This window comes from Giraffa tippelskirchi, chromosome 10, assembly GCF_054371585.1.
Source record: "Giraffa tippelskirchi isolate mGirTip1 chromosome 10, T2T-mGirTip1v1.2.pri, whole genome shotgun sequence".
NCBI lineage: Eukaryota > Metazoa > Chordata > Mammalia > Artiodactyla > Giraffidae > Giraffa > Giraffa tippelskirchi.
This window is the reverse complement of record NC_137284.1, coordinates 126,328,635-126,352,316: the sequence shown is the minus strand read 5'-3', so window position 1 is coordinate 126,352,316 and position 23,682 is coordinate 126,328,635. Positions and strand designations below refer to the sequence as shown.

Genomic DNA, 23,682 nt, shown 5'->3' with positions numbered 1-23,682 from the left:
TGAACATTGGGGTACATGTATCTTTTAAAATTTGTTTTATCTTCTCTGGATGTATGTCCAGGAGTAGAATTGCTGGATAATATGGTTACTCTATTTTTAGTTTTTTAAAAGAGCTTCTATACTAAAGAAGCAACCATTTCTGATTAAAAAAATCAGAAATGACTTTCGAGTTTCCTCCGCGACAAACCTGGTCTTTAAACCAACACCAAAAATCCTGCAAATACACTAGAAGCATTGAGATCTCAAAGCACTATTGTTATGAGTAAAATATGAAATAAACATAAATACAAAGGAGGAGACATCTATTTTTATTTGTGAAAAATATACATATATATGTACAGTCCTAATAAAATCAACTGAAAACTGAATAGCTTTTCTAAATAAGAACAATAACCGTATAGAATGTGATCCTAGAAAGGGAAATTGATTTTATTTACAATAGGAACAAACCAAAAAATATTTGGAAATTTTAAAGCAAAACGTCTGCAATAGACATAAAAAAGTAACCACACATCACTGATAACAACACAAGATTTAAATAAATGAAGAAAAGGACCAAGTTTCCTGATGTTGACATGGAATATTTTAAAGACATTTATCTGTTTAATTTTGAAATTAGACAAAATGATTCAAAAGTTCTAATAAAACAGCAGAGAATATGTAAAAAAAATTTAAAAAGAGAAATAGAATATAAAAAAGATTTTTGCTCTATTATATGAGAAATGAGGTTTTGAGTAAAAATAAAAGCATAATATATCATTGGGTTTATAATATATTCATTGGGTTAAACTAGTTGTGTTCTAAAAATTGACTGGAAAACTAAGATTTTCAGTTAATGCCATATACTTACATAAATTCTAGATGGATTCTAGAATTACATTAAAAGTAAAATCAGAAAAAATTTGGTGACTGTGCTTTCAAGGATGATTTCTCATAATAAAAGCAATAGAATAAGGTATAAAGGAAAAGATTGATAAATATGACTGGGTAGAACTTTTAAGATATATTTATTAACCAACATTAATAACAATCAAAGGGATAACAAATTCTAAAGAAAAAAAAATGAAACTCTTGCAGTTTGGAATCAGGAAGACTCTGCCCGGTTACATGTTATTTAACTACATTCATCTCAATTTCATAGTCAATGAAATGGGGATAATAATGTGCTTGGTTGTTTAAAGGACTAGAAACAAAGTCTAGTCTATTTATAGCATAGTGGGTGTTCAACACAATGTGTCAGCCATTGTTTTTTATGATTATTACTATTTTTGTGTATCTATATCAACTTCCATGAGAAAAATAACTTAGACTTCAGTAGAAAGACAGAAAAAAGATGTGAGTAATTTATGAAAGAAGAAACTTAATTATTTATTAAGCTTAAAATTGTTTGTTTTGCTAATGAGATGCAAATTAAAACATTAATAAAATGCCAATTTCTGTGTAATAAATACAAGCAAATTTAAATATAATATGAAAGAGAAACTTTCTCAGACACTGGGAGCATAAATTTTCCACCAACTGACCTGGAAGGCAATTTGGCAATGATCCATCCTCTTTTACTTGTAATTTCACTCCTGAGAATGTGTTTAAAACTGTCAAAATTTTATTTTTGTGTGAATAATTGAATATATCATAAATCAAAGAACTGCAGGGTTTTGTGATAACTCAGCTTTGTCAATGAAAATAATTTTTACCATGTACTCTTAATATATGTAAATTTATTTAGTGCTTTTTTGGTATTATCAATTTTTACTGCTAAAAATCATCCACAAAATTGAACTGAAAAAATTGGAATAAAAATAGAAATCCTAATACTTTCTTCATGAACCTCAATGCATTACATGTACCCCATTTCTTGTGTTCATATACCCCATTTCAAAGATCACTGCCCAGACTGTTTTGTAATTAGGAAAGATTTCAATAAGCCATGGCACATCCATTAGTATAAATATTATTTAGCTGCTTGAAATCACAATTTTGGATAGTAATTCATTTGCAGAACATAGTTACACTATAATATAATAATATCTGTGATGGCAAATGTAGTGCTCATCTGGCTTAACACGTGGTAGCTGATAGCAGTTGTTAGAGCTCTAACAAATATTTATTGAATGAAAAGTGAATTGTAAAAGCAGGATCCTGGTAGGAGAGGTAAATTATTGGGTGGGGATTAACATATACATACTTCTACATATAAAATCAATAACCAACAAGGACCTACTCTGTAGCACAGGGAACTCTACTCAATATTCTGCAACAACCCACAAGGGAAAATAATATGAAAATGAATATATATATAAAACACTGAATCACTGTGCTGACACTTGTAACTAACACAACATTGTATATCAACTATACTTCAATTTTGAAAAATGCTTGGCAGAAAAAAATACTTTATTGCCAAATAATGATAGCCATCAAAAAGATTAGGATACTAACTTGTATATGCAGTATAAATCTCTAAACATTAACAAAGGTAACAAAGATTGTATATAAACATACTATATGTATGTGTGTATACATATATAGATGCGTGCACACATACAGATATACAACTTTCAAAGATCTCTACAATGATATTCATACTTCCAAAGTTCAAGGTAGACATAGATGAAAAAAATAGAATTTAAAATAAAATATGACTCAAAATGAATGATGATATTGAAAGGATAGAAGATAAAAGTTGGAAATATAGAGAATATGAAATAAATGGTTCAATACCCCAAACTTTACAACTCAGAGGACAAAATAAGAGGGAGTTATAAAGTGTTCTCTCACTTAAAAGTTACGAATTCTGTGCATTGCTGTGGCATGCTTTCATTTGAAACGTTGAGAAAATTTGGTTACCTTTCATATTCCTCAGAACATACCTTTAAGGTAGGACTTCCCCTACTTTAGTGTTCATAAGAATTTTCTGAGGAACTTGTTCCAGATATATATTTCTGAGCCATGCCCTCTGAGATTCTGATTTGGCAGGTTTGAGGAAAGAACCAGGAATCTGTACTGAACCCATCCACCCCATCACCCCCAAAATGGTTCTAATCCATGGAACGTGAGAATCACAGTTAGTTGTAGAGCAGGACCAAGCATTTGCCCTGAATCCAACAGAAGGTTTAGGTGAAGGAGACTTTGAATGAATTTAAAGTGACTTCTCTAAAACTGCATTGAAAGTGAAAAGTGAAAGTGGCTCAGTCGTGTCCAACTCTTTGTGACCCCATGGACTATACAGTCCATGGAATTCTCCAGGCCAGAATACTGGAGTGGGTAGCCTTTCCCTTCTCCAGGAAATCTTCCCAACCCAGGGATTGAACCCATGTCTCCCGCATTGTGGGTCGATTCTTTACCAGCTGAGCTATCAGGGAAACCAGCTAGTCAAATGTCAATAAGAATGAACCTCAGTGATGTTAGAGACCCCCTTCCTTCCATACCTGGCTGCATGCGCCCAAGTGGACTTGAATAATAATTTAATCAATCCTGAAAAACAAGAAGGAAGCAGTCAGGGCAGATTCTGCAAAAGCAGGTAAGGCTGAGAAATGGTTCATTTAATTAATTTCTTAAAAGAAGTTAAGTTGATGCAGAGACTGTTGGGGATAAGATAGCAAGAAAAAAATGCGGCTGGAATTTGGGCTTTTATAAGATTCAAGTTACTGAAATGTTTTCTGGTTCCATAGAAATAATACCTTTTAGGTGGTACAGTAGACATTTTGTAAACTTTTAATAAAATTTTATCATAAAAGGAGGAAACTTTTCGAGGTGATGGAATATGTTCTTGTGATGGTTTCACACGTGTTTGCATATGTCCAAACTCACCAAATTGTATACATTAAATATATACAGTTTTTGTGTATCAGTCACAGCTCAATAAAGCTGTTAAAAATGTTTTTACTCTAGTACCCAAACTATAAGGCATTTCTCTCTAGGCTTCACTCTGCCTCCCACAAAGCAATCTTTTGAAAGACAATGGAGACCCTGTTGCATCTTGCTCAAAATGGTTTCCACTCATCCTTGGAATTAAATCCCAAATTCTCCAATGGCCCAGAAGACCCCACTTGATTATGCCCATTGATCATGCCCATTGGCCATGCCCATTTCTCTGGCTCCCGATTTTCTGTCCTCCCCCTCACCACCCACTCACTTCCTCTCAGCCATCTCAGCCTCCTGGGCTTTGAAGACTCCAAAAAGGATCCCAGGCCAGACTCTTTTTCTCAGAGTCCCCTTATGATGTTCACATGGCCTTCCCCTTGCTCATGGTGGCCTTTACTCAAGAGCTCCTTATTTGTGCCACCTCTCTGATCATCTCATAGGTTACACACCCACACTCTCCCCACACTTCCCTCTGTTTTCTCTCTCTCCCTTTTAAGTTTCTTTCTTTTTTTAAAATTGGGGAATAGTTGCTTTGCAATGTTGTGTTAGTTTCTGCGGTACAATGAAGTGATTCAGCCATGTATATACATATATCCTCTCCTTCTTGGACCTCCTTCCCATCACCTCCCTGCATCCCATCCATCTAGGTCATCACAGAACACCGAGCTGAGCTCCCTGTCCTATACCACAGGTTCCTACCAGCTATCTGTTTTACACATTGTAGTATATATATGTCAATCCCATTCCCCCAATTCAGCCCACCCCCTCCCCGCCCTGTGTCCACACATCCATTCTCTACATCTACATCTCTATTCCTGCCCTGCAAATAGGTTCATCTGTGCCATTTTTCTAGATTGTATATTTACGTGTTAATATATGATACATGTTTTTCTCTTTCTGACTTAGTTCACTCTGCATGATGGTTTCTACATCCATCCACGTCTCTACAAATGACCCAATTTTTTCCTTTTTATGGCTGAGTAATATTCCAGTGTGTATATAGATACAGATTCCACATCTTTATCCATTCATCTGTCAGTGGACATTCAGGTTGCTTCCATGCCCTGGCTAATGTAAATCGTGCTGCAATGGACATTGGGGTGCATGTGAATTATGATTTTTATTCATAGCACTTTTTGAATTATGGTTTCTATTCATAGCACTCATCAGTATCATGATGGTTCCTTATTTATTAAATTTGCTATTGTCAGTCTCCCAAGCTATTGCAATTGCAGGGTGGTCTGCACTTGACCTGTCTTGCTCAATGATGTGTTCCCAAAACCATGAAGAGTATGGCATGGCACATAGTACTCACTCAATACATGTTTGTTGAATAAATCAGTTCAGTTCAGTTCAGTCGCTCAGTCATGTCCAACTCTTTGTGACCCCGTGAATTGCAGCACGCCAGGCCTCTCTGTTCATCACCAACTCCCGGAGTCTACCCAAACCCATGTCCATCGAGTCGGTGATGCCATCCAACCATCTCATCCTCTGTCGTCCCCTTCTCCTCCTGCCCCCAATCCTACCCAGCATTAGGGTCTTTTCCAATGAGTCAGTTCTTCACATCAGGTGTCCAAAGTATTGGAGTTTCAGCTTCAACATCAGTCCTTTCAGTGAATATTCAGGACTGGTTTTCTTTAGGATGGACTGGTTGGATCTCCTTGCAGTAAAGTCTTCTCCAACACCACAGTTCAAAAGCATCAATTCTTCTGCACTCAGCTTTCTTTATAGTCCAACTCTTCAATGACAAATCAAACTATTTTCCACTGGATTTTAAAAACTCGATTTTTAAAAATATATCACCATTGCCTCTATTTTTTATATCAAAAGCTCAGAAATGCGTTTCCTAGTTGATTTCAGTGATGATTTGAATTTACTTTTCTGCTTGTTTTCAATCAAAAAATGATTTCCTCTTGCTTTTTTTCAACTGAGTACTCTACAGGTTTGATTAGAGTTTTGCTTGACATGCTAAGGAAATGACTATCCACAGGTGGCCCCCTCAAGATCCAGAAACCAAGGGTGAGCCTTGCAGGCAGAGCGTGAATCCTGCAGAGCTGCCCAGCAGGACCCATCTGTTAGTGGGCACTGCGAAAAGAAGAGACATGAGCCCTTGTAGTCTAAGTAGCAAGAAAGGAGAACTCAGCAATAGTCCAATTCTCATTCATTTTATGTGGGAAACAGGAAAACTTTTCAGGTGCAATGCATGTGCAGGGGGAGAAATTGTGCAGAAGCTCAGCAGAGTAGAATGAAAGAGGATTGTATAATGAGTCTGCATTCCAGCTGTGGATGATGATTGAACCTTCTTGGGGCCCCTGGTACCTTAATGTCATTGGGATGGACCTATTTACATAGAGTCAGGATAAGTCAGCTGGCCTTGAGTTGAAATTGTGCATTTTTAATCTAGGAAACAATCTTCTAAGCAAATTCATTGAGGGTGGGAATGGGAATGAAGGCTTCTAAACCCACTGAAAGAGCCAGTTGTGTATAAAGACTTCAGCGCATCTATTTTTCTCAGTTTTTATGAGTGTGCCTTACTGATTTGTTGAAACAGCTCTGTTTTCCTCTTGACAACACATTACCCATTTTTGTTATTGTAGGGGCTGGCTTGAGGATATGAGGGAAGCAATCCTTTAATTCAAAACTCAGATCCTTCATCTGCTCCACTTGGTAGTGCAGCCCTTGATTGCCAGTGATCCTGTGGATAGCTGTGTTGCTACCTTGTTTTAGTGTCTGAGTCAAAAGATAGCTGGTCATCAGTTGCAGATTAAGGTTAGAAAAGTCCAGTTAAAATGCCTTGAGTGAAGCAACATACTTACTTCATTAGCATTTGTAATGAGGTTAAAACAATGCTTCAAAGAAACGGTGTTAACGTGTGTGTGCATGCATGGTACAAATGCTTAGTTTGCACTGACATTTTACAGAAAAGGAAGACAACGGATGCCAAGAAAATGTTGTGCATGTGAAAGAAAGTATACAAGGCTCATAGAGGATGCTGAAACCACTCTTTTACTGATATCTATAGATGGTGAAATTTTTGATGGTAGCAAACGTTTCTTGAGCCTTTCATTCTCCATCATCCCTAGCACAACACCTTGTACAAGATGAACTGTCAATAAGTATTTGTTGAATTGCATCAGTTTTGCCTTAAGGAGACCCTGATTCAGAGCCATCCCCAATCATGCAAACCAAAGAGGACATAAATAAATATTAATACAAGCCAGCCTTGCTATAAAATTGCCCTCAATTTCAAAGGCTAGAGATTTAAAGTAATATTCAGTTAAGTCTCTTTTTATGGTTGGGTTGGAAACAAAATATTTTTAATAGAGGTTAATAAGATAGCTGAAGGGGTGGGGAGAATCCATAAAAAAACAAAACAAAACTCCCAGCTCATGTATTTGTGAGAGCCCAAATCCCTAGGAATGAGAAGATTTAGCTAATCTTTCCAATCACATTCTCCCTCCCTCCCCACCCCCCTCTCCTTGGAATTATGTTATCTCTGCTAGTCTTAAAAGCTCAGAAGCCTTTTGAATTGGAGCGGCATTCAAAGGACAGTCAAGGGTCACCCTTGGAATATTAAAGGAGAGTGGATTACAGGAGAGAGAGGGAAGGGGAGCAGCTGGGGTGAGGCACAGCCTTGTACCAACCCATGGCAGAAAAGGAGATGCAAACTCCACAGGAGCTACAGTGGCTGAGAAAAAGCTGCCTGAATTGCTAGGAAGGACAGGAAGTAGCAAGGTAGCAAAATCATGTTATTAGTCCAGCCCAGGTTATTGCATTCTGAGAGGAGAGGAAAGGAAAACACCTATTAGTGAAATCAATTAGACAATGGCCTTCTGAACAGAGAGAGAATGGCTCCTTCAAGAGAACGTGACTACATGAATCTTGGAAAATTAAAAACCAGATACTGTTACAATTCAGGTATACAGTTCTGCAGAACTTACAAGCCCCTGACCATTCTTAAAATAATAAAATCTGAGGATTTATAAGGCAAATTCCTTCTCAAAAAGACATCAAAGTAACTTGGTTTTTAAACATCAACAAATTTGTGGTCTTTCTCCCATTATTTATAGATGTCGATTCTTGTTTTTGTTTTTCAAATAAAATCAATGGATATTTAGTGAGGGCTTATGATATGCCAGACACCATCCTAAAATTTGGAGTAGGAAGATGCAGTGACAGGCCCTTACCTTCAGCGATAGTTACTTACTGATTTTTTCGGTAGGGGGAGAGGCAGAGGAGATGAGGAGGTAGATCATGAATCCTTTTGAAAATGAGATGAAGGTGAAGGAAATTTTCCAAGACAAAATACTCACATATTCATACTTTGTTAGGAGAGTCATAGACCTCGAGCAGTATATATACCTCTCTTATGTTTTGTATGCACTTCGTCTGTTGTAAGCATTCTTTGTGAATTATTTATTTAATCTGCAAAGCTATCTCATGAGGCATATAGTTATTACTCCCATTTCCTCTCAGGGAAACTGAGGCTCAGAGAGGGTAGAAAGGTCCTTGCCCCAGACTCTAGCACGGGCTCTCTGTCTCCAGTGCCCAAGTTCTCACCCTAGCCCTGGGGTGTGGGGATGTACAAGATCCTGGTGAGGCTGGCTACGGGCTGCCTATGTAGACCAAAGGGAAGGCATCTCTGTGCAAATTAGACCAGACAGGGACTTCCCTGGTGGTCCAGTGGCTAAGACTATGCGCTCCCAGTACAGGGGACCCAGAATCCATCCCTGGTCAAAAGATCCCACATGCCACAACTAAGACCTGGTGTAGCCAAACAAATAATTAAATAGATAAATATTAAAAAAAAAAAAATTAGACCAGACAGTCCTGGACACTTTACTGACACCTGCCAGAAAATCATCTTAATATGTTTACAAATCTTTACAAAAATGTGAACAGCACTTTCTATGGCCATACATTGCCTAGCTGTACTCAGCCAGAGAAAAGCTAGACCCGGTCAGAGAGGGAGGGTCTGGCATGTTAAGTAAGATTTGGGCCCAACTTAGAAGGTACTGCTAAAACTTCAGGTTTCAAACTGGATTTTTAGGAATGTTAGTCTGACAGCAGGGGGCAGAATGGATTTTTCTATTTGTTTATGGAAATTTGAAACTATAAGGAACTCGATACTTTCTGAATAAAAAGTTTTTCTCCTCCACTGTCCGTCTTTGGCTACTCAGAATGGAAGGACAGAATTAGATGTGTCCACATATTTAATGGATTATTCATTTCATTCATTTCTTGGAATATTTGCTTCTGATAAAAATGATAGAATTAGAACATTTGTAATAAAATATTTCTAATGTGCTGTGTGTTTGATGATACTGCCCCTGAATGACCATAGGGTAATTGGGAACGAGAGGGAATTGTGTAGGAGCAGCGTCAGAGGGAGAGTCTTCTAGGCTTAATGAGAAGCATGGACAGAGCTATGAGGCTGAGGCCCATGGTAGGCCAGCCACGCCCTCATCTGGGACCACCTGAGTCCAGCATTGATGCCTTTGCTTGGTCAGGCTTATCCCCTGGACCAGAGGTAGCTCTGTTTCCCGTCAGCCTCAGTCCTAAGGAGAAAAAAAGGACTTTCCTTTTCTTCTTCAAGCATTACTATTAAATTCCTCCATTCTTGTCTTATGGTAAACAAAGTAATAGAATCACATAAAACCAAACTCACATTTCTGGAGGTAGAATATGGGTCAGTGTGTATATGCGTTCAATGCCAGGCAGGTAAGATAGTCAAGTGAGTCCTTTGTTGTTCAGTCACTCAGTCGTGTCTAACTGTTTGTGAACCCAAAGATTGCAGCACACCAGACTTCCCTGTCCTTCACCATCTCTCGGAGCTTGCTCAAACTCATGTCCATTGAGTTGGTGATGCCATCCAACCATCTCATCATCTGTCGTCCCCTTCTTCTGCCTTCAATCTTTTCCAGCATCAGGGTCTTTTCTAAATGAGTCAGCTCTTTGCATCAGGTGGCCAAAGTATTGGAGCTTCAGCTTTAGCATCAGTCCTTCTAATGGATATTCAGAATTGATTTCCTTTAGGATGGACTGGTTATATCTCCTTGCAGTCCAAGGGACTCTCAAGAGTCTTCTCCAACACCACAGTTCAAAAGCATTAATTCTTCAGCACTCACCCTTCTTTATGGTCCAAATCTCACATCCATATATGACTACTGGAAAAACCATAGCTTTGACTAGACGGACCTTTGCTGGCAAAGCAAGGCCTTAGTTCCATATTGTGTAATTTCAGACATGATTAGACATATGTTTAAAGTATTAAAAATATCAACCCAGAACAATTCTTACTCTTAACTTTCCTTCCTCTCTTCCTCCCTCCCTTCTTTCCTTCGTTCCTTCCTCCATCCTCATAATCAATCAATCAATCAATCACAACTCATTTTTTGAGAGGCTTTTTTTGCATTAGAGATGCTACTGGGGATTCTGAGACAGGTCTGTCTGCAAAGGATTCAAACGTCTCAGCTGTAGAGTCTATCGCTTAAGTCTTTAGGAAAAGTAAGTGATTAACCGACCGAAAAACTGTCATGATTTTATTGCATCTGTGATGCATTGCAAATATGTAACATGGGCAAACTTGTGAAACACTTTCTTCAAGTACACTGAAGACTCCATACAGAATAGATGAGAGAGGCCAAAATGGTGTTAAAAACTGGGAGCAGGCACTCTGGTCCTCCCCTGCCTCCTTTGAGGTCCTGGAGGTACCTCCCTAAAAACTTTAGGGTTTCTGAGATTAATGCACAGTTTGAAAACTGAAACTAGAAACCAAGTCTTTCCATTCCGTGAATCAATTATATCATCCACATTTGCAAAAAGTTGCTATAAATATATAAAGTACTTGTTAAAATTTTTAAGATGCTAGAAAGTAAGTTTTGTGGCATAGAGATAACATGTTTTTTCTTTGTAACTCCTGTACATTCAAATCTCTAAATGCAAGTCCTTTTTAATTTGTGTTGTTTTCTGATTAAATTCTGATACCTAGTTGAAGCCATCAGATTATAAAGAATGTATGAATATAGGGTATGTGTATGCAATGTCGATACTGCTGTATAACCCCATTACCAAAAGACCAGATAGAGATGAGCCTGGATTGAACTCTTATTGATGCTTTTTCACAAAGGCAGCAGGAAATTGAATTGATGGTGCTATTAGGTTGTCAATATCAGTGTCTCCCTTTCTTCCTAGATAAGTATACATGAAGCATCACCCATACAGTCATTTTAACCTCTTGGGAGCAAAGGAACTATGGAGGTTCAAGGTGATGAGCTAGATGAACTATGTCTATCTGCATACTAGATGGTTTGCAGAAGTCCAGAACTAGCAGACAACTGATTATGATGTTGTTATTTCATCCTACATTGATGGGCTGTTTTGCTTGTTTGTGTTTAAATACAGCTGTGTCTGATGCTCTGATTTTTAATTGGAGTTGTCTCTAGACAATTAGTATAGTTAAGAGGATGTTGCACTCATGGTGGAACATGGAGAAAGATAGAAACTCTGATAGCAAGTGAGAGGGAAGGAGGAGACTGAACACTTAGCTGAAGTTCCACAAACCTCAACCAAAAGACAAGACTCTTAAACTCTGCCTGTATGTATGAAATGAAATATCATTCTCTGACACCAAAGCAAATCAGATATTTTGCAATTTTATTTTATCCTTCCAAATGCTTCTGGGCATTCATCCTAACTAACTATCCCCTAGATAAAATATTGGGGATTGGTGGAGGCAACAAACAGTGTAAGTTTCCTGGGCCATTTTTGACTGTTTTTCACTCTGTAAATGACCTTACTTGCCTTCTAAGACAGTGTGGGTCATCACCCAATGAAATGGGTTATGTTACAATGGCAGAAGATAGATTTCATTTGCATGATTAGTGGGCTCTTTTTGGTGGATGATTGCAGTCAGTAATGATTTGATATAGGAGAGAACTTGCTTCATCCCCAAAGCATTGTTACCTGGTTACAATGAAAACAAGTTCTGAGACCAAAGCTGCCATACATATTTATTAAATATCACCCAATATTATTATTAGCAACCAAATTATTAATCATCCCCAAATAGTTTGCTCAACCTGTCTGTAAGCTTGATAAAGTCATAGCTCTTTGTCATTTTAGGTGAACAGTGTACACCTGGTATGGAAAGTTCATTAAAGCAGATATGGCAAGATTCTAGAAGCAGGATGAGTTTCCCTCATGGTCAACATTAGGCAACTAGAACTCTCTGACCCAGAGACTGGACATAGGACAGTTTGAGTATCAAACCTTAGGCCACTAGACCCAAGAGTATAGGTGACAGGACTTGCTGGATTCTTAATATTCTCTGCTCCCCGGCAAGGATGGGAAATGTCTCCAAAATATTTTAGCCAAAACATATATCTTGACTATGACTAATTTAACCAAATGAGAACTCCTTTCTAACCTCAATTCATGCTGATCAACAGTTTCACTAAAAATTGCTGTCAGTTCAGTTAGTTGCTCAGTCATGTCCGACTCTTGAGACCCCATGGACTACAGCAAGCCAGGCTTCCCTGTCCAAAACCAACTCCCCAGAGCCTACTCAAACTCATGTCCATCGAGTCGGTGATGCCATCCAAACATCTCATCCTCTGTCATCCCCTTATCCTCCTGCCTTCAATCTTTCCCAGCATCAGTGTCTTTTCCAGTGAGTTAGTTCTTTGCACTAGGTGGCCAAAATATTGGAGCTTCAGCTTCAGCATCAGTCCTTCCAATAAATATTCAGGATGGATTTCCTTTAGAATGGACTGGTTGGATCTCCTTGCAGCCCAAGGGACTCTCAAGAGTCTTCTCCAACACCACAGTTCAAAAGCATCAATTATTTGCTGCTCAGCTTTCTTTATAGTCCGACTCTCACATCCATACATGACTACTGGAAAAACCATGGCTTTGACTAGACAGACATTTGTTGGTAAAGTAATGTCTCTGCTTTTTGATATGCTGTCTAAGTTTGTCATAGCTTTTCTTCCAAGGAGCAAGTGTCTTTTAATTTCATGGCTGCAGTCACCATCTGCAGTGATTTTGGAGCCCCCCAAAATAAAGTCTGACACTGTTTCCACTGTTTCCCCATCTATTTGCCAAGAAGTGATGGGGCTGGATGCCACGATCTTAGTTTTTTGAATGTTGAATTTTAAGCCAACTTTTTCACTATCCTCTTTCACCTTCATCAAGAGGCTCTTTAGTTCCTCTTGGCTTTCTGCTATAAGTATGGTGTCATCTGCATATCTGAGGTTACCGATATTTGTCCCAGCAATTTTGATTCCAGCTTGTGCTTCATCCAGCCTGGCATTCTACATGATGTACTCTGATTATAAGTGAAATAATCAGGGTGACAATATACAGCCTTGATGTACTCCTTTCCCAATTTGGAACCAGTCCATTGTTCCATGTCCGGTTCTAACTGTTGCTTCTTGACCTGCATACAGATTTCTCAGGAGGCAGGTAAGGTAGTCTGGTATTCCCATCTCTTTCAGAATTTTCCACAGTTTGTTGTGATCCACACAGTCAAAGGCTTTAGTGTAATCAATGAAGCAGAAGTAGATATTTGTCTGGAATTCTTTTGCTTTTTCTGTGATCCAGTGGATGTTGGCAATTTGATCTCTGGTTCCTCTGCCCTTTATCAATCCACCTACAACATCTGGAAGTTCTCAGTTCATGTACTGTTGAAGCCTGGCTTGGAGAATTTTGAGCATTATTTTGCTAGTGTGTGAGAAGAGTGCAATTGTGTGGTAGTTTGAAAATTCTTTGACATTGCCTTTCTTTGGGATTGGAATGAAAACTGACCTTTTCCAGTCCTGTGGCCACTGCTGAGTTTTCCAAATTTGCTGGCATATTGAGTACAGCACTTTAACAGCATCGTCATTTAGGATTTGAAATGGCTCAGCTGGAATTCCATCACCTCTGCTAGCTTTGTACTAGTTAACAAAAGGTAGGTTGAGGGCGTGGTGGACAGTGAACAGAGATAGCTGTGGGATTGTGGTGGCCAAGCCTGGAGTGGGGACTTTCTGATTAAATACCAGCTCTGGATCATTAATATCGATTAAGGCAACTGACCTAACTTAGAGTTGACCTCAGGGGTCTGAAAACCTTTTCTGTTACAGGGGCAGAGAATAAGTCTGGCCTTTGAAGGCCATAAGGCAGAATCTAGGCTGCCCCTAAGGAAGGGATATGACCTTGGAAGAAGCTCCATTTAGGCAAGGTGGCTCCTGGGAAGGACATCCTTGGCCAGCATCTCTGGCAGCTGAGAAATGAGTGCTTTGTCCTGAAACAAGGATCTGTGTAGCACATCACAGCATCCACTACCGAGTACCTTTCTGGTCCAATTGAAGGTATAGAGAGAAAAGTAACCCACAGTTCACTGGATGCCTTAATGAGGGAAGAGATGTGGTGAAAAATGGTCTTTCTGTATAACACATTCTACCTTTCAAAATGCATTCCTATGCCACTATCTGTAGATGACCTTGCTCAGGTCTCATATTTTTTCCTTGAGATATATAAAGCCATGTTGGCCCCGAATCCAAGATGGAAGAGACAGTGATTCATGCCAGTCAAGCAGATGCTAAATCAGGGGACATCCATGAAGTGTCCTGAAGTTTCCTAAGTACTTTACTCCCAAAGTCCAGCATTCATTTTATGTTTTGAATGCCCTGCTTAATGTTCATAAAACATTCATCTTCTTTATTATGGGATAGGATTAACTAAAAATGGAGAGACAGGAAAGAAATAACAGTTGGGAGTATCAGGTTGAAGAAGGCAACCTAGGTTGGGATTGATGTGTGGCTGTGAAAATTACTGTGGGATGATTTTACTGAGGGTGTATACCCTCAAACAAGGGTATACATGTTTGAGCTTTATAATCAAATTTACTGCAATGCAAATTTTGTCTGTTGAGTATTTGCTAAAAATGTGGGATTTCCTGCTTTTCTCAAAAACAGTTTTTGTTTGCAGTCTAGGAAATGAGATTTAAAATAAAATAATCAGTGGTGGGTAAATTTATGGTATTTTTATTGTCTTGTGGTCTTCATCAATTTTCAGAATTTTCAACTATATGTATGTTAGATATAGGTATATAGATATGGATATATAGATACATGTATAAGGGAAAATGTAAAAATGAACTATGGTCTTATATTCAAAAGTCAAATAGAATGTCTTCTTAAAATGTATTGCTAGAAAGAAGAAGTATTGAATGGTAAAATATTAAATTAGAGACTCTGTAACTTTTGGGGGAAAACATTCTTTAGTACATTAAATTTCATATTGAGAACTAACTTCATTAACCTTATTAATACTTGGTAATTGGTTAAAGAAAGAGAAAAACAAAATTCTTTTCATGAGTAAGGTAACAAAATCCACACTTGAAGTTTCCTTCTCCCCAAACCCACTAAGGTCTGCTTTCTTCCTCTTCATGCATTTGTGATTTTGATTTTGATTTCTTCGCAGTAGGGGAAATTAAATACAAAATATGATGCTGTCTTTGCATCTTAAATTGGCTGTAGGTAATTTGTTTCTACTGTTTCCTAAATTGAAACATGGCATTTTAAGGGGTGGGGGAAGAGAAATCCAATATAGTTCTTTTTCTTTATAATGGATGTAATTTTTCTATTGAGTTCTAGAAATAGACCTGTTGAGTATAACTTTGCCCTACTCTGGCACTTTGTGACCAAATGAATTGTTTCCTTGGATTTTTGAAGCCTGCCTGCCTATCTAATTTACATTTTCCTCAAAGCTGTTCTGATTGCCTGCTTCATAGTTGGTTTGTGTGTACATAAAAATATGCTGGACTGAGTTCAAGCTCAGTTTAGAGGGGCGAGGGTATTTCCAACGCGTGGCTGCCACCGGACACGGATGCTTTGCTGAGTTAATAATCTCGCTATCTTTAGTTTTCTCTGACTCTAAAATGAGAATGATTATGCTTACAAAAACTCTGTTGGTTAAGTTATTGAAGCCTTAGCTGAATTATATCTTTGTTTATTTGGTATTGTTTTTAACAGCCTGGTGAAAGTCCAAGTTGAATCTTCCCTTTTCACAGTCCCCTATATCTACTCTTCACATAAAGGTTTTATGACAGAAATACATGGGGACATCCTTATTTAAAAATTGAAGGGCATCAGAAATTAGCATATGAAGAGAGTATTTACAGTTAGTATATACTAAGCTGTGTGTAGTTGTATGTGAATCAACTGTAAGGAATATTAATTGGGTAAAAGAGTATGAGAAGCACTGGAACAATTATGTACTTGCTGAAGCCTTCTAGCTTATTATTATAGAATGGTTAAAAATTAGAACTTTAATTTACATTAGCTGTAATCTAAGCAGGCACATTCTAAAATGTTTCAAGAAGCACTAGGTCCATTAGATAATATAATGAAGATTATAAGGGAAAGGTTTTCCATGGTCAGATAATTTGGGGAAATGCTAGCTTAGAGTTGAATTGGTATCTTTCCTGGTAGACTTTTCTGGTGTATTTTCCACGTGTGTATGATTGCAAAACTCCTTCATTGTGGAGTCTTTTTTAGGACAAGTGTTCTGTGGAATGCACTTTGGAAAATACTGTTTTATTTCTACACTTTCATTTTCCAGATGAGAAAACCGAGGGCGAAGTAGTTAAGTGATTGCTGAGTTTATGTCGAGTGTGACACTGTATGACGTCCCGCATACCACACCCTGTCACCTCACGGATTGTACTCAGGCAGCATCAGACAGAGAGGTGTTTTGTTTCTAGAGACTGAAGCAAATAAGACAGTATACAGAGCATGCTGTGGGAATCAGTTATCCAGGATTTAAAGCCTTCCCTGGTCCATAATTGAAGTTCTGGGAAACACTGTGGATTACCTAATCCATGAGCCTCGGTTTTTTTCACCCAGTAGAGGGCGCTGTCTAAAAAATACTGATTTTTGGAAATGAATTTCTTAGGGTTCAAAATACAGGTTTACCTTATTAGCTGTGTGGCTTTGGGATAAGTCACCTAACTTCTCTGCGTCTCAGTCCTTCATCCCTGAAATGAGGTAAATACCTTGCATACTTTGAGTGACATTAAATATAGCTGAGTTGCCTATTTGGTAAAGGCAGTGAATATATGTGGTCCATTTTTATTTCTTTAACAATACCCAAAGGAGGTTTAAATAATTATTTGTGGTTCTGTTGTTGACTGCAGTCCTTTCATTGTAGGACATGGGGAAAATTTTTGTTGACATTTTGTTAATGGAAACTGAATCTCTCATTTCTTCTTTTTTTTTTACTGTCTGGCTCTTGGGTCTCTTATGACCCTTTGAGTGCCCTATATTGGCACATGCATGTCCTGTTCTTGCTCATACTTGAGAAGCATGAGATCCATCTTGGGCCAGTCCCTTTCTTTAATTAGGGCCGATGAACAAACTGCAGAGAAATCCCAATTTCTACAACTCTAGTTGTGACAGTTTCAAATTGTCAAGTAAGAAGTCTTCGCCCACTGTTTTCTGGGCTTGCAGTGGTTCTTTCTCTTCCGTTCTGCTGCTTCAGAGATCCTTGGACATGTGGAAGTTGGACATGTACCCAGGTCGGTGCATGTTAGAAATCCTTTCCTTACTTTGGCAGAAAGGATTTTACACACTGCCATCTCTTAGGGCAGGGAAAAAACAACTTCCAAGTCAAGTGCTACTTGAAAGAGGTAACCACCCCCCACCCCCATCCCTTATAAGACTGTACTCTGTGGTTACTGCTTGTGACACATTTTCAAATGGACCCCTCAGTGGTTGCAGCTGTGATTAAAAGCTGTCTGCTCTCTACCTCGCTGGGGGTTTGCTGTTTAACCATGTCAGGCACATATATATATGGGCTACAGCTGCATCATGGAAAAGGTAAAGGATTTTGTAACACGAAAAATCAAATGAGTACATGAATGACAAACTCCTGAATTTTCGAAGCTCAAGTCACTGAGACACTAGTTGGAAACCTAGCCATGGATGAGGTACATAAAGGTAATTTAAAGAAGAAGAGCTAATGGTCAGGAATATACACCATCTGCCAGTACATGTTTTGCACACATCAGCTAGACTGAAACATCTTAAAGATTTAAGTGCACTTGAACTTAGCAGCTGCATTTCAGCTCCTCTGTGGCATTCAGGATTCAGTTTGACCATTCACAAATAAAACAGGAATAGAATATTCTTTTCTGAAGTCTGCCCAGATACTCACTGATACATAAATAACCATATTTGGCTTATCACGAGGGTAGTGAATGTCATTCTCAACACAAGTTTTCTTTTAACACCTTCTTCAAAAATGCTCAAATGAGCAGTGTGGCCACAGAGACTGAATGTCTCAAATGAGTCACACCCCCTTCTTTGGATCAGAGAGACTGAAGATTCAATGTTTCATAAAGTAAAATGAATGTCCTAGAATTTAAACCTGGGCACTCTCCTTCATGTGGAGCTACGAGGTAAGGCAATGTTCCCTTTCCTGCCTTACCCTGCCCTACTCACCAAATCAGAAGAATCCAAACACGTGTTCTTTCTTAGCTACACAAGAAAGAAATTGGGGGAAATTTGGAGAAAATTGTGTCTCCTTTCTCCTCTGCCTGTCCCATTCCCCCCCGCCCCCCATTTTCAAGTGCTCCAAACCTCTGCCTCCAAACACAGTAAATGAAATGCTAATCTATCACCAGCAAATTTAGGCTGACAATACTGTGCATCGACCGCATTGATGACATTGATTACATTTCAAATATTTACAATACAGTGAGACAAGCCTAATTTATTCTCTAAAGAGTTCAAGGTAGGTCTCACCGTTTTCGAGGGGGAAGACAATGGAGGAATGTTTGTGGTTGCTATCTGCAATAATCTGATGCTGACAGAGAGTAGTATTTTATTTAGTAATTAACAGTGTAAAGGGGAGAGAAGCTGTCATGTTGGTTCTTAAGCTGGGGAATGTGATGAAAGATGATATCTGCGATCTCATCCTTTCCACTTGTTTAGGATTGTCAGGATGAGAAATGTCAGCATTATGAAAGCTCGGCTCTGCTCTTGATATGATAAAACCCTTCAAAAGCCAGTCTTCCTCGCTTCCCTTGTCCCCCTCCTTTCTCCCTCTCTCTGCACTTGCTTTTTTATTTATCCTGTTTTGTTAGATGGCAGAAATATAATTCTTTCTTTCTTCCTATTATAAGCCACCATTTTTGTTTTATTATATGTTTCACAACCCCTAATGCCCCACTGAAAATTACCTTGTTAAATGACAGTGTTTCAAAGCCATGAATCCTTTCCACCATTCCCTCAGAGGTTTGAAACAGTCAACAGACTGTAAAGAATAAATAATAAAAAAGTATTGATTATTTTGATGACTGTGAGATTCAATTAAGTATTAATTTTGCCCTCCAGTGGACCTATCAAGGTATTCAAAAGGGAGGATTCAGCTCAGCTAAGTGCGTGCTGAGTGCTTCAGCCTTAAATAGGGAGAAAATGTGTTTACCTACTGTATTTGAAGAAGAAGTGCATTGATGCACAGAGTCCAATATTTAAGTGCTGTGCAAATTAAGCCCTGGTGACAGTGACATTGTTTTCTGTGGTATGAGTATTGACTAAAGAAGTGCATTTGATGACAGCTTAAACTATTTGTATTGATTAACATTTTCATAGATTATCATGTGTCATATCAAATTCACTTTTCAGGCATGAATACATTAAAAAAAAAATAACCACAAGCAAACCGCAACCAATGTAATGATGGGACAGGGAGCGTGTGGTCCCACCTGCTCCGGCGCTGGTCACCTGTTTCCTACTCAGGAACCATTTAGGCATGAACTTGGCAATAAATAGCTCCCAGATAATGCAAAAGGGGCACTTCTGGCTTTTCTGCATCTGATATCAGTGCCACCACAGTATCATGCGTCTTAGCAAGTGGAATAAAAGGCTACCCTTGGAAAATATTGCTGAATCTAAAATGCCCTCCTAATGAGCTGAAGATAAAGCAGATTTAAAATACTGGGGGGTAAAGTTTGCCTTTTTGGAGGTGATTTTTGTTTTCTTTTTCTTTAATGCTCTGGGCGTAGGGTGCTCTAGGTATCCGAATTGTTGAACAGAGTTTGTAAGTATTTTTTTTTTTCCAATTCCTTTCAAAAACTGTAAACCAATTTTCATCTCTTTTGTTGTTTGCTTTCAAATGTTCATTTGATTTGGGGTCAGCTGCAGTCCCAAATCTGGGACCAGCAAAGTCAACTTCTAAAGGTACTGCTAGAATTTACATAAGAAATCTCTTTCATTCCATTGAAAGCCTTTAGAGGACTCTTTTCTCCCTGTCTCTTTTTTTCTGCTCTTGGGATAGGGTTTAATTGCTTCTCCCCCAGGGAGAGGGCTTCCTAAAATAGCCCATGGGTCCTCCCTAGGGTGCTCCTTCCTTTGAGTCTGTTGCTGAAGTACAAACCCCCGCACTTTTTTCCCCCCCTTCCTGCATTCAAGACAGCACAAGGTGTAAAAACACTCGCACAAAAGCACATCCCACAATTAAAGCTGTGTTGGTTAGGTTGCTTTCAAAGAAGTTTTTTCTTTCCTTTTTTTTTTTTCTCTCGGAAGCCTCCTGCATCTCTCTCATGCTAGTTGAGCTTTAATAGGGTGGGGAGGAATGGAGAACTCGGATCTGTAATAGCTCTTCACTTGACTGCAGCCAGCAATAACAGCGGGAGCAGTCAGAGATAAGAGAGAGGGGAGAGAGGGAGTGTGTGTGTGTGGAAGAGAGAAGAGGAGAGGGAGACAAGGACACGCACACACTCAAGCGGCCACTTTTTTTCCTCCCCTTCACTCTTTTCCCCCATCCTAGGATCCAATGATAGCTGGACAAGTCAGTAAGCCCTTGCTGTCAGTGCGGAGTGAAATGAATGCGGAGTTGAGAGGTGAGGACAAGGCTGCTACTTCAGACAGCGAGCTGAATGAGCCCCTGCTTGCGCCCGTGGAATCAAATGACAGCGAGGACACTCCCAGCAAGCTCTTCGGTAAGTCTGTCTAGGTATTTCATTTCACTTCTACCATGGTGTCCGGAAGAGCCATCCACACCCCCACCCCTCCTCTTTTTTTCCCCCCGTTGTTCATTCAATTTTCTTCTAAGTACCAAAGAGGATCTTGGCATCTTGGAGGGGGCTGAGCCACCCCAGCTGATGCCAGGCTGGCTGGGAGGGTGTCCTCCAAACTTTTTCCGACCAGGAACTTCCTCCTGCCCCTTTGGACTGGTCAGATATTGCTAGCGTCCCCAGGCTAGAAATCACTGGGGAGAAAAAAGAAGATGAAAATCATCATCAGGAAATCAGTTCCATTGTGAGAACTGGTTAACGTTTATTGAATAAATATCGACTCGGTTTCGGGTTGCTTCGCCGCCTTTTGTTAAGGGGAAGGAGAGTAAAGAGTTATTATCTGTAGTCAAAAGACCAAAAAGGGGAACTGAAAAAATATCAATACTGGTCATTCTCTGCAGGTAAACAGAAGTGGCTCCAGGAATGGCTCAAAGACATAACATTTTGTAATCACAATTAGAATGAACGTCTCTTCTTTTACAAGCATGATGAGGGAAGAAAATAGGTCCTTGGCATCCCTCCCCTCAGCCATTCCCTTTTAACAGATGTTTACAGCCTCATCCTGAATGTGGAGGCAGCCCAGATTCTTTTTAGAAATCTTTGTTTTGTAAACAAAACAAGAACAAGCAGAGTGCCACTCCAGCAAAGACATCTGTCATTCAAACAGATGACATTCTGTAAGCCAACTCAAGCAACTGTGATCTCTAATAAGAAAGGGGACCAGGCTGTGTTGAGGTGTGTGACTGAGTGATGGATGGTGATAGGTGTCTCTGCTGGAGAAGCACTTTATGGGATAGGGTGACATTAGGTTTTCAGAACAGTTGTTCCTGAAACACTTGCTTTTAATTATTTCCAAGTGTTTATATACTTATGACACTAAATATATATTATATATACACATATATAACACATACTAACCTGTTCATACCTATATATACTAACCTGAGATATATATATATATATATATATATATATATATATATATATATATATCGATCAGGCAGAGAACAAATTAAAAACAGTCAAATGCCTGAATTTTAAAGAAACACAGCATCATGGTATAGACTGCTTTTTTAAGAAAGTTATTAATTCAATTAAAAAGATAAGCTGAAAAATGCAAAACTATAGAAAGAAAGCAGCTTAGATAGTTTGGCAACTCCAGGCCAGCTTCAACAGAGGAGCTTTCATCTGATTTTAAATACTCACTCAATCCAACATTAGAGGAGTGTTGCAGAGAAACTTTCTGTATCAAATTTTCTGTTGGTAAAATGCTGTTTTATACTTAAGAGTATAATAGATGCCAGTTATAAGAAATTTGGTCCTATGACCCTTTCTTGGAAAAGCAGCAGTTTCATCTCTGACATAAATTTTCCATACCTAGGCATTAAGGTTTTAGCATTTTCACTCTCAAGAAATATTTTGTTGTAGTCTAAGTTTTATCTGTGTAGGAAGAGTTATGTCCTAAAATACTCATTTCATTTCAAGGGGTTAGTGAGAGAAGGCAGATAAAATTGTAAATTACAAGAAGGCCAAAGTCGCGCTCCAGGCTCTTTGATGTTGAATATACTAATACCAAGCACTTTGACTTTTAAAATATAATCAATTATAAACTCAACATAACTGCAGATAATGAATTATGTGTTCTTAAAGTTTGCGTGCGTTTTTTAAAAGTAAATGCTCTTTGTAGACTTTGACTTGAAACCCCAAATTGTTTTTTTTCCAATTAAAGCAGTTACTTTGACTTCTCAACATTTGTTTAGATTTTCCAGTGTTGAAAATTGTAATAGATTTGTTGTGTCACCTTTTACTGATTGGCGTGGTGTGTAGAGAAATAAGCTTTTAAAAAAAATTCAAGGTGGAAGGGGAATCAAAGAAATTTGAATGAAAATTTCTTTGAAAATATATATTTTAAGGGAAATCTTTACAGAGTAAACTGAAGAATCATAGTGAAGTTTAGAAATCTTAGTAGGTTTTAGACGATAAACTCGTCTTTACTTTTTGTAATGCTCACCTTCTGAGCCTGTGGCTGAGAAGTCTGCAAAATCTACATCTTATATCTAATATATCTTGTTTATTCACTTAATTTTATTTGATCTCTGCATTTTAAACACAATGTGAATATTTTCCAGTGTCTATTAAAGGAGAAACCAATAGATGAGCAGTTTTGAAAACTTAAGGAAAAAACTGAAGAAAATACGAAACAGACAGACTAGAAAGCACCCCAGAGGGATGCCTTTTTTTCCAGACTGATTTTACTGTGAAATTCTGATAGATGGAAAATTAAATTGAATATTTATCCTGTCCATTTCATTTAACAATAATCTTGCCATTTATTATCTTAATGTTCTTGCAGGTTTCCTTAGCTACTAGGTCTGTTCTGCTCTCACCTTTAAATATTATTGGGACTTAGCATTAGGAATTCTAGTTTGTGTAACTGGCTAAAACTTTTTAGTATAACTCTCTCAGAATTTTTCGCAACTTTGGCAACACTTAACTAATACTAATTTAATGGATGATTATTATTTGACCTGAGTATGTTCAAGTTTTTCATTTTTAACATATGGTTATGATTATACTCTTCTCTTGGTAACGGAGAATTACATTCTTCCTAAATAACTGAGAACGTCCAGGTTTATCTCTAAACAATGATTTTCTAACATATTCTCTCAAACCATGCTTCTTATAGCATATTCCTTGTATTTTTGAAAACCAAGCTTCTGGAATGAAAGGAGAAGATTAAGACAATTTTTTTGTGT

At 38.3% G+C, this 23,682-nt stretch overlaps 1 protein-coding gene across 1 annotated transcript in view; it reads left to right on the top strand.

Annotated features, from left to right (window-relative positions):
- The window catches only part of POU6F2 (POU class 6 homeobox 2), a 496,249-nt gene that overhangs the window by 96,455 nt on the left and 376,112 nt on the right, over positions 1–23,682 (top strand). Inside the window, exon 2 of the mRNA XM_081537443.1 lies at positions 20,680–20,851. Within this exon, the coding sequence (XP_081393569.1) occupies positions 20,680–20,851 (172 nt within the window). The remainder of the gene's footprint in view (positions 1–20,679; positions 20,852–23,682) is intronic.